The 16,736-nt window shown below is 52.3% G+C and overlaps 1 protein-coding gene across 1 annotated transcript in view; it reads left to right on the top strand.

Moving 5' to 3' along the window:
- cacna1ba (calcium channel, voltage-dependent, N type, alpha 1B subunit, a) overlaps positions 1–16,736 on the top strand; it is a 63,153-nt gene that overhangs the window by 43,594 nt on the left and 2,823 nt on the right. Inside the window, exons 26-47 of the mRNA XM_084690808.1 lie at positions 620–716; positions 869–1,029; positions 1,413–1,550; positions 2,665–2,866; positions 3,680–3,844; positions 3,964–4,074; positions 4,252–4,335; positions 5,188–5,193; positions 5,342–5,458; positions 5,576–5,641; positions 5,746–5,837; positions 6,604–6,754; positions 6,952–7,079; positions 8,300–8,396; positions 10,092–10,197; positions 11,166–11,273; positions 11,774–11,876; positions 12,050–12,268; positions 12,412–12,544; positions 12,676–12,794; positions 15,062–15,321; positions 16,277–16,500. Coding sequence (XP_084546934.1) covers positions 620–716; positions 869–1,029; positions 1,413–1,550; positions 2,665–2,866; positions 3,680–3,844; positions 3,964–4,074; positions 4,252–4,335; positions 5,188–5,193; positions 5,342–5,458; positions 5,576–5,641; positions 5,746–5,837; positions 6,604–6,754; positions 6,952–7,079; positions 8,300–8,396; positions 10,092–10,197; positions 11,166–11,273; positions 11,774–11,876; positions 12,050–12,268; positions 12,412–12,544; positions 12,676–12,794; positions 15,062–15,321; positions 16,277–16,500 — 2,887 coding nt within the window. The remainder of the gene's footprint in view (positions 1–619; positions 717–868; positions 1,030–1,412; positions 1,551–2,664; positions 2,867–3,679; positions 3,845–3,963; positions 4,075–4,251; positions 4,336–5,187; positions 5,194–5,341; positions 5,459–5,575; positions 5,642–5,745; positions 5,838–6,603; positions 6,755–6,951; positions 7,080–8,299; positions 8,397–10,091; positions 10,198–11,165; positions 11,274–11,773; positions 11,877–12,049; positions 12,269–12,411; positions 12,545–12,675; positions 12,795–15,061; positions 15,322–16,276; positions 16,501–16,736) is intronic.

Here is a 16,736-nt window from a genome sequence, read left to right as displayed (position 1 = left end):
AAGGCAGCTTACAAAATGACTTGTCAAGGATTACCTCCCAACAGTGTAACTATAACTGCAGTACCGCATAGTGTATGTGATCCTGTTGTTGTTATTCTGTGAATAATGCAAAGTTCTCAGAGAGGTGGAAGAAAGGTTTTTTTGTTTTCTTTTACCGAATGTTATTTAAATATTTAGTAGTCAAGTTTAGTTTTGGATTGCATAATCAATCATTACTTCCATGTCGATTTACAAAAATAGCCCAAGTAATTTGAGTTATGTTGCTTGTAATCTTATTTTGACAAGACCTCTTGACCTTCCATAATTGTTATTCAATAGTTTGTCATAATAGTAAACAATTTCTCCATATTATTTTGTTTTATTATTCATCTTAAATTTGCTTCCAGTGAGTATAGCTGTGAGAAAACTACATAAGAATGAAGAAGTGCTTATCGTCGCTTGTAATATTGCCAAGCACTCTCTTAGGCTATCACTGTCAAATATTATCAGTTATTCTCTAGTTCACTCACATTCACACAATTCCTCACAGTTCGCTCAGCATTTTTAAATGGAACTGAGCAAGCAAAGAGTAGGAGGGTTTTTGTACTGTAAGAGATTTTACTTTGCTTGCTCTGTGCAGAGGGAGCAAAGGCAAGGACATCAGCACCATCAAATCTCTCAGGGTGTTGAGAGTCCTACGGCCTCTGAAGACCATCAAGCGTCTGCCCAAACTGAAGGTAAAGTATAGTCCCCGTTCTTACATCAACAATGTTCTACTGTAGAGTGAAGGACAAGCAGTGGAACTCTGTATGTACGTGTATGTGTGTGTGTGTGTGTGTGTGTGTGTGTGTGTGTGGATGTGTGTGTGTGTTTTGCCATGTTCCCCCAGGCTGTGTTTGACTGCGTGGTCAACTCTCTGAAGAACGTTCTGAACATCTTAATCGTGTACATGCTGTTCATGTTCATCTTCGCCGTGATCGCCGTGCAGCTCTTCAAGGGGAAGTTCTTCTACTGCACCGACGAGTCCAAGGGCTTGGAGAAGGACTGCAGGTACAGCACCCTGAGAGAGAAGAAGACTTGGTACAGTCCCAAATATCCCCCCCCCCCTCATGCAGGATAGCAATGGTAGAGGCCAGACTGATGCCCTCACAATCACTGCCAGTTTTTCTTTACGGCTCCCAGCTGTTGAGGCCAGCATACAAGGGCAATTATACCCCCTCCACAGGGAGCAGACCAGCCCGGTGCTGCTCTGATGATTAAAGATAATTGCATTAATTATACATCTCTGTTTCCACATCTTCCTTGTCCGACTCTTGTAGGATCTTTTGTTTGGAATAGTGAGCTTGTGTTTTGACACTGACGTTGCTGTTGTGCAAATCATCTCTCTCTTTTCTCCCTCCCCTCCCCTCTTCCCTTCCAACCCTGCCTTCCAGAGGGCAGTTCCTAGACTACGATAGGGACGAGGTGTCGGCCCAGCCCAGGGAGTGGAGGAAGTATGAGTTCCACTATGACAACGTGCTCTGGGCTTTCCTCACCCTCTTCACCGTGTCTACTGGGGAGGGCTGGCCCACGTAGGTCCCCACGCTCACACCCTCAACACCAAGCACTCTGCACGCCTACCCACTGACTGGGACGAGGCCAGGGTTAGGCAGGGTGCGAATTACGACGGGGTTTGGGGGGGTCTGACCCCCCCTAATTAAGACTTGGACCCCCCCCAAGACAGGTCGATACAAGCCCTAGAGAAGAAGTTGACCCCCCCGATTGTCATCGCATAATTCGCACTCTGGGGTTAAGACCGCAACCCTGACCAGCTTTTGTTTCTTTCAAGCCTCCCTTCCAGAGCTCAGAGAAGTTTCTAGAACCGGGTGAAACTGTGTGTGTGTGTACTCTGAGGACCGTCCTGTATATGGCTAAGCATGCCTGAGGGCCATGTCCTAGGAATGTGCTGTGCCAGCTTGTGTAATTGGCTTTGATTTATATCGTATTCAAGCAGTGTGTGCAGGCTTGTTGGGTCAGCACACCAGATACCACCCAAGTGTCTTCCCTGCAATCTCCGGCCTGTCCATAATTATAACTGTTATTCCAGCTCTCTGTTCTCAATGAAATCATTCAATTAGCCATGTTATTGAATAATCCAGTGATGCATGATATGCGAAAATGATAGACCGGGGAGTATTTAGGTCAGGAGAAAAGTCAATTATATACTACTTACTTCTCATAACTTGTAGGGCTAAGTGGTCTGGTTTGGTACTGCTTACTGTAAGGACTATCTCGGCATTGCTGATGAAAATAGCCCCTTTCTTAGCTGTGAAGCTGAACATTAATCTCATGCCTGTTAAGTCTTTACGATGGTTTTTAGTTAGCTTTCTTACACAATAAAAAATCACTGCTGTCATAGTTCCCGGTTAGCTTTTTAGTCAGGTCAGAGAAGCTATAGTACACCTAGTGTCCAGTAAGTTTTATAGACCATAAACCATGGCAAGGACTCAAATAAGGTGTTACCCGTGTCTTGTAAAAATACAAACCGTTCCTTGCCTTTAACCACTGAAAGACTAGAACTAAGCATTTCTGACCCTTGATTATGTGCTGCACTTACTAAATGCACTTTTTGATAAAAATGTATCAATAAATCAATACAATTCAAGACAAAAAAAAATGTAACAGTTCCCCCATCTCTCCTGTCAGAGTCTTAAAGCACTCGGTGGACGCCACCTTCGAGGACAAGGGTCCCAGCCCGGGCTACCGCATCGAGATCTCCATCTTCTACGTGGTCTACTTTGTGGTCTTTCCCTTCTTCTTCGTCAACATCTTCGTGGCCCTCATCATCATCACCTTCCAGGAGCAGGGCGACAAGGCCATGGCGGAGTGCAGCTTGGAGAAGAACGAGGTAGAGCGCTCGCGGGGCAGCCCGTCACGGTCGCCACGCGGCTAAACCCTGGCTCCTTCCCACGCCCTGTATCCTCTCCGTTTGCGACGAGAGGTCCACGACCGACCAAACGCAACTCAAACCAAGAGAGTGTAGACTAGCTCTAGCTCTAGAGGGCGACGTCAACGCCGTACTTTAAGGGCGAGACGTCCAGGTGGGGCGGACCTTCCGCCCTCGTTCCACTGCGGCTGTTGCCGACGCAACTCGCAGTCTGAAGCCCGAAGCCCCCGGTGAGGACGCGATTAGCCAGAGCTGCAGAGAGCAGAGGGAGGGGGCTGCAGTAACAGTAGCTCCGTCCTCCCAGGTGAGAGAGGCAGCCAGGCCAGGATTGATTCGGGGGGGGGGGGCCTCCGTCGCCGGGGTTCCTGCGAGCAGAAAACAAAGCCAGTGAGCCGTCCCTGCCTCATCTCCCCCCGGGAGCCCATTAGACAGCCGCCACCGACCTGCTCAACTACACACACACACACACACACACACATAAATCTTCCCTGAGCGCATATGCTAAGGAGCAGGCGGGCAGGACTGAGCGGAGTCCGTGGAGCAGAGCTCAGGCGCAGGGCGGGTCGTTTATCTCCTGGATTTAGACGCCCCCCCCCCCGACCTCAGATAGAGCCGTCTCTGACAGGGCTCCGATTCGAGCCGTGTGTCAGGGAGGTCTGCATGTTTCTGGGAAGGGAGCCGGCATTTCAGCTACGACGAGGGACCTTGATGGGGGAACACGGCCGGGGGCTGGCATCCGATTTGACCCTCTCTCTATGACTTTTTCCGTTCCAGAGAGCCTGTATAGACTTTGCCATCAATGCCAAGGCCCTGACCCGCTACATGCCAGAGGATTCCCAGTCCTTCCAATACCGGATGTGGAAGTTTGTGGTGTCGGCTCCATTCGAGTACTCCATCATGATCATGATCGCCCTCAACACGGTGGTGCTCATGATGAAGGTTGGTGTGTTCCGCAGGGACGTCCGGGTTCCGAAGCCGTCCTCCAGGTCTCCCATGGCGGGGGGGTTCTCTTGGGTTCCGTCCGTTTAACGTCGCCGTGTGTTTTCTCCGCCCGCCAGTTCCATGGAGCTCCCGACTTCTACGAGGCCATGCTGAAGAACCTGAACATCGTCTTCACGGCCCTCTTCTCCCTGGAGTGCATCCTCAAGATCATCGCCTTCGGCCCTCTGGTTGGTAGCCCCCCCCCCCTCCTCAGTCTCAAACATAGCCTCCGCACCGCATCAGTAGATCTGTCGACTGTATCGCACAGGCCAATCACGACTCATCCCTGTGAGACATTGTTTGGTGCCGTGTTTGTGATGCCTTGCGCCCTCCGATAACGAGACGTTGACCTCTCCTCGTTCCAGAACTACCTGAAGGACGCGTGGAACGTGTTTGATTTTGTGACCGTCATCGGCAGCATCACCGACATCCTGGTCACGGAGATCAATGTGAGCTTCAGTGCAGAACGCCCCCCCCCCCCGAGCCACGGGTGTCATGGCCGCCGCCGGCGCCAGCCCCGGTGTTGGCGGTGATGAGGCGGAGTGGTGTGGCAGACATGCAGGGGCCCCCAGGCTGTGTAGACAGAGGGGCCCGCGGACCTAGAGACAGTCTCAGATCAGTGGGGATAAACCGTCAGATCAGCAAAGACAACTGGGCTCAGCTTCAGAGGGAATTTTTTTCTTTTTTAAGGAGAAAGAGAGAAATAGAGAGAACTGAGAGAAGGAGAGTTAGGTTGAGGGAGAGACGTAGAGTAAAAGAGAGAGAGAGAGTAACAGGGAACAATGGCGGGAAGGGAGAGAGAGAAAGGCAGATAGGCGGTTTGTGATTAGAGCTGCATCTGAACAGTATTGATTCATCCCTAATGTCTGGTATGGGATCGGGAGGGGAGGGGGGGAAGGGGCTGTGAGACAGAGACAGGGGTGTTCAGCTGAGTGCAGAGGGGAAGTCTGCTCCAAGCTGCTGGGGGGGGGGGGGGGGAAGAGATGTGTGAAAGACACAATGCATGTGAGCAGCCAGACAGGATTGTTTAACGTCGCGTGTGTGACTCCCTCTCGGCGCAGCGGCCGTTTACATGAATGTCCCGCGCCGCACGAGCGCTGCCACGCCCGTATAACGTGTCGTCCCCGGTATCTCTGACCCGATGTTCATGTCTGTTTTGGGCTTTCCTCGTCATCACTCGTCCTGTTTCTCTTGCTTCTCCCTGTGCCCTCTCTCTTTCTGTCCCTCTCGCTCTCTGCATTGTTCTCTCGCTGAATGTCCTCTCTGGTGCTTACGTCTGGCCCCCCCCCTCCCCGATACAGACCACGGTGAGACCCGCGCCCATCACATCCATGACACAGTATCGCATGGTGTGTTGCTCCTGAGGTTGTGCGTAGCTGTGTGTGTGTGTGTGCGCGTGTGGCGGGAGGTTGTTTGAGTGTGTTTCCCCCGTGTGGCTCCTCCCCCCCCCTCCAGGATCGCCTGTTGAACCTGAGCTTTCTGAGGCTGTTCCGAGCGGCTCGTCTCATCAAGCTGCTGAGGCAGGGCTACACCATCCGGATCCTGCTCTGGACCTTCGTACAGTCCTTCAAGGTGGCGTGCTGTAGACACATACACACACACACTCACGCCCGCAGCTGAAGACCTCGTGGACTTGAAATGGTTTAAAACGGGAAAAGTAAAGCTTCTTGATGTCATTTTCTCTCTCAGGCCCTGCCGTATGTCTGCCTCCTTATTGCCATGCTGTTCTTCATCTACGCCATCATCGGAATGCAAGTGAGTGGAGTCGAGACTTTGTGTTCCCCCGACGTTGGAATGAGTTGACTGCAGTTCTTGCAGCAAAAGTGTATTTTTTTGTATTTATTGAACTTTCCTTTTAGGTGTTTGGGAACATCGAGCTCAATGACGACACAGCCATCAATCGCCACAACAACTTCTGCACCTTCCTTCAAGCTCTCATGCTTCTGTTCAGGTAAAAGAGCCCCGTCATGTCAGCTACACAGACTCTTCAGAGGTACACAGCGTTTACTGTGTTATTTCCTGCTTGGAAAAAATGGTACAGCCGTGAGGGTGCCATTGTAAAGGATTGTAGAGCGTTACATCACCCTGCAGCATTTGAAAACCACAATGTGAACCAGCACCCCTCCACGCAGTGCAAAATGGTTTCTCCCACAGCCCGGAGGCAGAGCTGGGAGTCTGCTACTAATGAGAGCTAATGGCTGAGTAAAGGGAAGTTCCAAAGTTCATCCAGGGGAGAGGGGAAGGGGAGTGGCACTCCTTTCTTTCCTCCTGTATACCTCCAAAGCCAGGGAGTGTGTATTCTCCTGGGGGAGCATTAATTGGCACCACTGAACAGGCGGTCTGCTCTGTGTCAAGCTGTGTGCCCCCAGGCTGCTCCAGCTGGGAGGAGAGGGACGACCAAGAGGCTAACCTCTGAGAGAGAGAGAGAGAGAGAGAGAGAGAGAGGGGGGGGGGGGGGGGGGAGAGAGAAAGAGAGAGAGAGAGAGAGGTGAAGATGCAGTTTGAAGTGTGCTTGCGAGGATCGCCGTATAATTTGGAGCAGAAAACCAGGAACACGCTGTGAATCCCTTTTGAACCTTCTCCAACCCATCCCTGTGATCACCAGAGGTCTAACTATGATTCCGTCTGCACGTCTGTCTGCGCGTGTGCCTGTGTGTGTGTGTGTGCACGTGTGTGTGTGTGTGTGTGTTTGGGCGCGTTTGTTTTCTGTTTGCCAGGAGTGCCACAGGGGAGGCATGGCATGAGATCATGTTGTCCTGTCTGAGTCACCGGGCCTGCGAGGAGCGATCGGGGAACCTGGGGAAGGAGTGCGGCAGCGACTTTGCCTACTTCTACTTTGTCTCCTTCATCTTCCTCTGCTCCTTCCTGGTCAGTGAGACGATGGACCGCATAGACGGTTTAGAAAGGCTCAACAGCTAACGGATAATTGTCTGTTTTCGAGGCTTTCTGACGTTTCCCCAGGGAGCTGAAGTGTGCTATTGAACTTGACGGGTCTGAAGAGAGGTGTAGTCAAGCTGTAGTCGAGCGACGGTAATAATGGCTCTCTTTTGAACGCCCGTTGCCAGATGCTGAACCTGTTTGTGGCTGTCATCATGGATAACTTTGAGTACCTGACCCGAGACTCGTCTATACTGGGACCTCATCACCTGGACGAATTCATCCGTGTTTGGGCTGAGTACGACCCTGCCGCCTGGTATGTGCCCTCCTCCTCCGCCTGGCTGGCTGGGGCCCTATACCCAGTCACGTTCCCTGTCCCGGAACATAGCCTAGAGGGGATAGACCTCTCCCCCCCTCTACCTCTCTCTGACAGTTTGAGACATGCTGACAAATGGTGACCGATGGCCCGTGTAGAGGCTAACCTGCTAGCGGCCACTGTCCTGTAAGCCCTGATAATCATTGTTCTCTTTGAAGCTGTCCTGAAGTCTGTGTTCTATATCTGCTTATTCTTTTCGCAGCGAACGGATTTCCTATAAGGATATGTACAATTTGTTGCGTGTAATCTCGCCCCCTCTTGGCTTAGGGAAGAACTGCCCTAATAGGGTAGCCTACAAGGTTTGCAATCCCAGACATTTCCTCCGATAGGGTGCTTTGTGTGCCTATGCCAAAATACATTTTAAACTGAATGGCTCTGCACCAAACGAATCACCTACACACTAGCAACCGCCCTTCCAGACTTGACTGGCTTTGGTTAATGACACCAGAGCGCAAAGCAAAGCTTTCAACGCCATGGCAACGCCCCGGGTATGCCTACAGCCACGCCTGCTTTCTAGCGTCCACCGTTCCTCCAGGTTATAGGCCACGCCCAGCTCACCACTCACTTCCTCCTCTACGTGCGGTCGGATGAAACAAAGAAACACCGTTTAGTCCCAAATTGATCGCCAGATTCAGATCTTGAAAAACATCTGAATTGGATCAAGGTGCATTAATTTGTTGTGTTTGTTATTTGTGTTCTGGGACCCGGACTCGGTGGTTAAGCCCACCTGAACCCGAGAGAGAGGCTGGATTAAACCGAGGTCGGCGTTGAAAGCTTTGTCTTCGTGTATGTCTGGTGAAACCTCCACCCCCCCCCCCCCCCCGGGATGTCTGTGAGCATGCCCCCCCGACAGACATCCCCCGAACGATGCTGTCATTCTCTCCCTCATCGGCATTCCCATCTGTTGACCTTTCACCCCAGTCTCATCTCCCACGTCTCCCCTCAGGGTTCCTGAGCTCATCCTCTGATGCATCCCTGGTCCTCAGCAGAGGGGGCAAGGATGGCATCCATCACCATGCCACGCTGGGAAATCTCAATAACACACATTTCTGTTTTTGTTTTGTCTGTTTGTTCCTTTCCCTTCATGTTTGATTTCCGACCCTCTAACTTTCCCCCCTCCATCCTTCTCTCTTTGGGTTTTGGTTTCTGCTCTTGTCAAGTGGTCGTATCAAGCACCTCGATATGTATCAGATGCTGCTCCACATGTCCCCACCCTTAGGTTTGGGAAAGAAATGCCCGCCAAGAGTCGCCTACAAGGTAGCCCTCGCTCTCTCCCGCCCTCCCTTCCTCTTTCCCTCCTTCTCTCCCTCCTTCTCTCCCTCCCCTCCTCTCGCCCAGCCTCCCTCCCTTCCCTTATGCTCGACCATGTTCTCCCATTGGCTTAAAAGCCAGCCAATATCTGTGCTCTGCAGTGTTCCCGTGTTTCTTAAGTTTGTTTTGCCAGTGCTCTTATATCCCCGCCCCCCGCCCCGCCCCCCGCCCCGCCCCCCGTCCCCCTCCTCGCCCCCCGCCCCCCTCCTCGCCCCCCGCCCCGCCCCCCTCCTCGCCCCCCGCCCCGCCCCCCTCCTCGCCCCCCGCCCCCCTCCCTCGCCCTTATCTTCTTTTGTTTCGGAGCAAGCTCAGCTTAAGTGAGGTCTGTTTGCTTATAGCGTGGAAAACCTAGGGGCCTGTTAATCGACCTACAGTAAAGCAAATGAGACTGAGACCACGAGTAGATAGCCATTCGATAGCTCAAACACACATGCAACACAGGGACTATGCACAGGTACAGTAACGTGTACATTTGACAATTACGGACGGTATACACCATGTCCCAATCCCTCACACAGCTCCTGTCCTCAGAATAACACAAGTCTACTGGAGACAGGAAGAGAGTCAAGTTACTGTATGACCTATCAGCATCGCTCCCCAGCCTGGTTTGACTCAACCCTTGAACTGTGTGTCATCCCCCTGGCTTCTATCATGTGGATCAGTCTGGCTGTGTGTGTGTGTGTGTGTGTGTTTCTGTTGGCTTTTCTACGTGAGGACTAAGTGTGTGTGTGTGTGTGTGCGTGCGTGTGTGTGTATGCTTTACCCCGTGTGTTTTGGTCTGTGGCATTTTCCATTCTCTTTCATCCTCTCTCTCATCTTTTTCTCTCTCTCCGCTGATAGGTGGGTGGGTCCGTGTGCGTGCGTGTGTGTGTGCGTGTTTACGTGTGGGTTTGTGCCTCACCTCTCCCTCCCTCCCTCCCTCTCTCCCACCCCCCCACCCTCCCTCTCATTCTGAATCTGTCGGATACGTCTTTTTCACTGCCGTTGATGATAGGTGAATGCTTTTTATGTTCAGGGGAGCTCAACTCTACCACAATACCTCAAACATCATTTGTGCGTTTAACAGTACCTCGTCAGATTTTTTGCAAGTCTTTTAATCGGCAGTTCAGTTCGAGTTCCATTGAATGGACAGTTAGATGCTATTAGGTCTAACGTCCAATTATTTTCCCCACTGCAAGTGTGTGGTAGTTTAGGTTGGCAACCTAAGAGTCGAGCTCCTGAGATCTTTGAGACACCTCCATGGTTATGCGTACATGCCTTTCTCTCACTTTTCTTTCGATCAATGTCAGTCTTGCACCGGTGCACTTTGACTTGCAGCACAGTGCATACTGTTGCCACTAGCGGTGAATGTGAATGTCTAGTTTGTCTCTTCGCTTGTGCTCGTCCGAGGAAACTCTTTGTGCGCTGAAGCAAGCCTTGTTCAAACTGATATAAACAAAACTGAATCAATTTGCATTCCAGTGAAATTGTAACTATGTGATTGAATGATTTTCCTGCAATAAGGATGCCATTAGTTACAATCCATATTTGAGATCTGTTGACAGTTGGCAGCACACAGACTGGTTTCTCTAGATTGATTGGTCTGGTCTAGACGAGATGCCTACTGTACTTGTGTGTTAACTTCTCCCCCGCTGTCTCCAGCGCCTGGTCAAGATGAACATGCCCATCGCCGACGACAACACCGTCCACTTCACCTCCACCCTCATGGCCCTGATCCGCACGGCCCTGGAGATTAAACTGGGCTCAGGTGAGACCCTCTGTCCCCCTCTCCACCCCCTCCAGCCCTCTCTCTCTCCACCTCCTCACCCCTCTCTCTCTCCACCTCCTCCGCCCCTCCTTCCTCCACCCCCTCCATCCCGCTGTCTCTCCACCGACTCCACCCCTCTCTCTCCATCCTCCTTCTCCCTCTTTACAGTAAACCTTCCTACTCAATCCAACTCTTCCTTGGCAGGCAGGCAGACAGGCAGACAGGCAGACAGGCAGACAGGCAGGCAGACAGACAGACAGACAGACAGACAGGCAGGCAGGCAGGCAGGCAGGCAGGCAGGCAGGCAGGCAGGCAGGCAGGCAGGCAGGCAGGCAGGCAGGCAGGCAGGCAGGCAGGCAGGCAGGCAGGCAGGCAGGCAGGCAGGCAGGCAGGCAGGCAGGCAGGCAGGCAGGCAGGCAGGCAGGCAGGCAGGCAGGCAGGCAGGCAGGCAGGCAGGCAGGCAGGCAGGCAGGCAGGCAGGCAGGCAGGCAGGCAGGCAGGCAGGCAGGCAGGCAGGCAGGCAGGCAGGCAGGCAGGCAGGCAGGCAGGCAGGCAGGCAGGCAGGCAGGCAGGCAGGCAGGCAGGGTACTTCAGAAGTGTTTCAGAGACAGATGCCGGCTTGTTTGTTCACAACAAAGGGGTTTGGATACCTGCTTATATGGGTCCCATTTGGACTCATTAAAGGGCTCTGTCGTGGGCTGGGTGTGTGATTGGGGCCGTATGACGTCCCAGCGCCGAGTGCCTTCTCCGAGCTTCACCGCACAGTCCCCCGTTTTAATGAGGCGTTCTCCGCCCCAGCTCGCCTCCACAATGGCTGCGCTCCGCTCTTTTGCCCGTCTCTCTCTCTCGCTGTGTCGCCCGACTACCTGAGGTAAACGAGGGCCCGCACTGGGTTTGTGATGCGCTCTCTCTCTCTCTCTCTCTCTCTCTCTCTCTCTCTCTCTCTCTCTCCCTCTCTCTCTCTCCAGGGATGGTGGGCCAACGTCTGTCTGACGCAGAGCTGAAGAAGGAGCTGGCAACGGTGTGGCCCAGTCTCTCCCAGAAGACCATGGACCTGCTGGTGACTCCACACAAGCGTGAGCACGTCTCTCTTTGTGTCGATCTCTCCTGGGGATCAGGTCTGACCTGCATGTATCATCTCGGTGTTTGTTTACACTGCGTCTTTATGAGGTAAACAGCCCGAGATATCCACCATGTGTTCCACGTTGAAATACTACCGGGCCATTCCAGCTTTCTAGACGTTCTTCCCATGCCCCATACAGCAGTGACTGCAGAGCCCATCCACAGGATGAGCTTGGCTTACACTGACACCTTGTGGCCACAGGAGAGTATGACCTCAAAAAAACAGAACAGATATTTTAAATGGATCTAAAAAATGTGCTTCCATCTACGCATAAAAAATGACCAGTTTTATTAGGAACAAATCTGCAGTTCTGGCTTAGCGAGTGTTCCCTTTTAACCTTCTATGAGGGAAATTAACTGGCTCCATACGATCACTTCAACACCAATAGGGATGAACGAGACCACAAATGAGTCAGCAGTTTTATGCATCCACTTCCCTCTCTCACCTCCTCAGCCAATGAGCTCACAGTTGGGAAGCTCTATGCTGCCCGGATGATCTTCGACTACCTCAAGCAGAGGCAAGCCAAGAGACTTCAGCAGGTAAACACACACACACACACACACTCCCGTCACTAACACTTTGTCAAAATGTCAAGTCTTTTTTTCTTTGTGCTCCAAAATGTTTCAACCCAAATCCACACAGGTTAATCTAGATTCTCAAGGCCACCGTTTTGACGGGATGACCGGGTCAACATTCTGCTTCTCCCATGAACCCGCTGAGCATGTTGCCATCCATCTCTCCTCCACAGAGTAAGATCGAGGCTCTGTTTAAGCCATTGCTGCCTCTGACTCACATGCAGGAGAAGGACATGCCTCCAAACAGTGTGGAGCCTCCTTGTGAACTCCGGCCTCAGCCCCAGCCCCAGCCTCAGCCCCAGGCCCAGCCCCAGGCCCAGGCTCAGGTCCAGGCCAGACCTAGCACCAACTCCCTTAACAACGGGGGTGCTTTGTAAGTTTGCCCCCCCCCCCACCCCCCCCCCCAGCCCCACGATGTCCAGTTTTACTTTGTCATTGGGTGAACGGCCATTCGTCCAGTTGCAGTAGATCATGTCTGGGGGTAATCACCTCTATATGTGTGCCTGTGACATCCAGGCCGGGCCATAAGCACCCCATCCAAGGCTCGTCTTCCTGGGTCACAGAGTCTCGAGAGGTCCAGAGGCCCAAGATGAAGAAAGCCAGATCCAGGGACCAGTCAGAGGACGTCCCGAACCCAGCCAGTCCTAAGGTACCACTGCTCTCCGATTCAAACCCCGATTTTCCATGTAAAAATGTCCTTCTAGATTCAGTAACCTTTTTGGTGCATGTATTTGTGTCTGCTGTGTTGTTTTGTGCTGTCTGTGTGTGTGTGTGTTCCAGGAGTCTGTGGAGATGAAGGAGATGGATACGAGTGTGGCTTCAGTGCCTGGTGACGGCTCTTCTCTGGAAAGCCATGGAAGGGCGGTGTCCATGCCTCGCCTCAACGCTGAGCTACAGGTGCCCCCCCCCCCCCCCCCCCCACACACACACACACACACACACTTACAAACCACATTAGCATATTTCATTCAGCAACAATGGATATGGTGGAGCCATGAAAGGCAAAGATGGTTCACTAGATATTTCTATCAAATGTGTTGAATTCTATCCATCTTCTGAAGTTACTGCTTTGGGAGAAAAAGAAAAGAAATCAAGATGAATCCTTCGGTCCGTCCTGAGAAACCCGATCAGCTGCTCATTTCCTGAGTGATGTTGATGTTGATCGATTGCTGCATTTAAGTGCATTCCTTTCAAGGGCCAATTAGAATGGATGCGTGTTGATCCTACTTTTAGTGCAGAGGAGAAGTCCCAGATCATTTGATTAGACGTGGGACGGCTGCCAGCTATTTGCCCCGTATCGTTTTTCCACTGTTGCCAACAGAAAAAGATGATAGTGACTCGAAATGGTTGTGGGTAGAAAGTTGTGTGTGTGTGTGTGGGGGGGGGGGGGGGGGGTGGAGGGAGGAAGAGAGTGATTCTGTTACTAGACGAACGTGAAGAGGAGGATTAATGAGCTGAGTCTGGAAGGGGGGGTTGCCCTGTGATGCCCCCAGCATTGTGCATTTCTCACCTTTTATCATCGGGGGGGCAGGAAATCCCTCAGCAAATACAATTAGAGATGGCCTTTAGGAAAATCGCTCGCTATTGTTCGAGCAGAATTGGAGGTATGTGGCCTGACCTCAAGCCGGAATCCCCACTGATGGATTTCAATCTCCCCCGGCCGCTTCATTTGATTAGATTTCTTCCTCTTTTTTTTCTCTCTTCTTCTTCTGTTTGGTGAGCTCTCATTTCCCGGCGGCTCCTGGGCTGTGCCAGGGTCGGCCCAGAGATCTCTCAGTCTCAGCCTGGTCAACATGCTCTTTGTGCTCGACTGACACGCGACACCCAGGACAGACATGGAGCGCTCACGCGGGGCTGCTCCGAGGGGGGAAGACGTGGCCCTGCGCTCTCACAATGAGCCTCCACACAGCGCCCAGCTCGCCCCCAATCCCTCTCGACTCGCTCTTCCGGACGATAAGCAACATGAGATGTTGATTTGACGCTTTCAGCACCTCTTAATATATGAATCCCCTCCCCCCTCCTCCTTTTTGGAGTTTGTTTGGGTATCCGTACTCCAAAGACTTGGCCTGGCTGGCTCTCGTCCATATTGGCCGGCCTCACTAGAACAAAAGAAACACAGCCCAAGATGGTTCCTGGGATATCTTAGTCAGGGTCCAGGCTGTGCTGATGGAGACCAGTTATCTATAGGAGGAGCAGGATCTTTCTGTCCCATATAGATTCATATAGCTAATGCTGGGTTATTGCCAGGTGGTGAAATCCACACAACAGATCCTGAATTGACTTAATGAAGGAGAGACAGATGGTTCTGGAAGTTCTCTGAAAAAATATATAATCAAAGAAAATACATTTTCTTCCCCATCTTAGGTGTTTGTTCTCTCTCTTGTTCTTTGTCTGATTGGAATGTTTTTTTGCTTTTTTCTCGATGGCCGTATGCCTGTCTTCTGTTTCTTATTGACTCTTTACTTTATTTCTTCACTTTGGTTATCACCCCTCGCTCTAACTCCTCAATGTCGCCTCTCCCTCTCTCCCCCTCTCTTCCTCCATCCCCCCGATCCACCCGACTATCTGCCTTCTCCTTCTGGCCCGACGCCTGTCCACGGACAGGGGATCCAGCTGGCTGTACGTACCTCCGTCTCCTTCCCCTTCTCCTCCCAACATGTCACAACAATCGTTTTTTCTTTACAAATAAAATAATTGTATGTTGGGGGTACTGTAGTATTAGTTGATGACGGTGCATTACTCTATGTTTGCCTTTTGTCTCTGGGGGTCCTATTATTAGTCTTGTCTGATGTACGGGTCTGAGGTAAATGGCAGGTGCTGTGTCATGTCTCTCCTACATGTGGGAGTCGCCCTTTTGTTGAGGGAGGATTAGAGATACAGTCGTTAAAGCACAGCCGAGGAGGCAAGCACGCAGTTTTGGACGGACACCTGCGAAGCCGGTTTGTGTTGAGCCAGTGATCTGACAGAGGTGGGGTTGAGGGAGACAGGCCAGCTGGAGCAGGTGGAGGGAGGGACCACAGATATCCTCCTTGATCCTGGAGACACCCAGACGGTTGTTTTCGGCTCAGAGATAAGACCTGTGTCTGAACTCCCCGGCGGGAAATTCTGTAAGACGCTCTCAGGGACACTGCGAGTTAAATATATGCTCTTGCCAAAGCTGCAGAAGGGAAGAATCTCCACTAGGTGGAAACGTTTCTCTAAATCTGCCTGTGCTTTTTGCCCCCGTGAAGCGCTCTGCCTCCACCGCGGCGCCCCAGCGGCCCCAGGAGGTGAACCTGCGTGACTACACCCTGGAGAAGCCCTCGCAGGAGAGGGCCCCTCATCACCGCCACCACCATCGCTGCCATCACCGCAGAGAGAAAGACAAGGAGAAGAAGCAGAGGTCCCTGGATAGGAGCCTGGGAGGACAGCCTCCAAGCACAGCTGGTTGGTGCACACACACACACACATACATACAAGCACACGCACGCACACACTGACCACACATAGACTGACGTAATAACGATAACACGTGGATTTCCCCTTAATGCTTCTAGCACACCGAAGGGCTTATTTTATTGTGCAAAGCAAGTTTTCAATGGGAACCCCCGTGACCTATTAAGCTTTATGTTTCATATAAGTGCCCACCCACCAATACTCGAAATCTAAAACACGAGTGTCAAACAGTTGTAAAATCGGACAGCTCGCGGGCCTCCAACCAAACACACATCCTGTAAATACAAGACAATGTGGGCCTGACGTAAGAAGGTCGACGTTGTCAGGCCTCGGGAGCTCGTCTGTCACGCAGATCACCTCAGAGCTGCGTGGAGGAGGCCAGGCCTGGCTGGAAGAGGCCAGGCCTGGCTGGAAGAGGCCAGGCCTGGCTGGAAGAGGCCAGGCCTGGCTGGAAGAGGCCAGGCGGCTCCACAGCTGGCTTTTATTACCCAGATAAAAGGGACTGACAGATACGCAGACCCAGTGGCCCGCTAATTTATGGGCGCCTCTCGGCAGGGCAACCTCAGGCGCGGAGAAAGAATAATGTTTAAAGGTGGGAGGGAGGGGGGATGGGGGGCTGCGGTGTTCAGTCAATGTGGTCTTTGACTTGAAGGAATCTTCCCTTTGACTGAGGTAAGTGCTCAAAGAGCTGTCATACGTAGATTGGCCCCGTGTGTTAAGACGGTGTACAAGAAGGTTTTTAGTTGATTTGCCGTGAATCCATTTAGACTCCTTTAAGAAAACGGAACGTCGACATTCCACATCGATCCAATTCAATGATCCTCACTGATCTTCACGATGACACCACTCCGCTGTAGTTTGGCCACTCTCCCGCCTACGACCATGCGCAGGTGTACGGCAGTCACTGTTCCGCGTGTCGGCCATGTTTGTTTGGCTTTGTGTGAAGGTGCGCCGGGCGATGCGGCAGCAGAGCCGGCCTCCGGAGAGCGGGGTCACGAGCGCGGGCGCTCCCACCAGAGGAAGCACCACTCCTCCTCGGCGACGGCGGAGAAACACCGCTACTACTCCTGCGACCGCTACAGCAGCCGGGAACACTGCCACACCAAGTCTGCCACCACCAGCTGTGCGACCTCCCCCAGCGAGGGTCAGGACACCAGCTTCAACAAACAGGTGGGGGGCTTTGCCTTGGCAGGGGGATTTGGGCAAGTCAGGACACAGCCGGCCATCTGTCTTGTCGGTGTAGGAGAGTTAAATCTGAAGCTTAGGAATGGAGAATTTCTGATGACGTAAATGAGCGGTGTACCTCCTCGTGGCTACTCTCGCTAACCTGTCCGCGCGCTTGACTGTCTCCGCTGCAACTTTCTTCTTCTGTCTGACTTTGGTGCAACCTCTCATGGCCTTTCACT

This window comes from Hypomesus nipponensis, chromosome 24, assembly GCF_054491055.1.
Source record: "Hypomesus nipponensis isolate SF chromosome 24, ASM5449105v1, whole genome shotgun sequence".
NCBI classification, from domain to species: domain Eukaryota; kingdom Metazoa; phylum Chordata; class Actinopteri; order Osmeriformes; family Osmeridae; genus Hypomesus; species Hypomesus nipponensis.
This window is presented reverse-complemented; position numbering and strand designations above follow the sequence as displayed.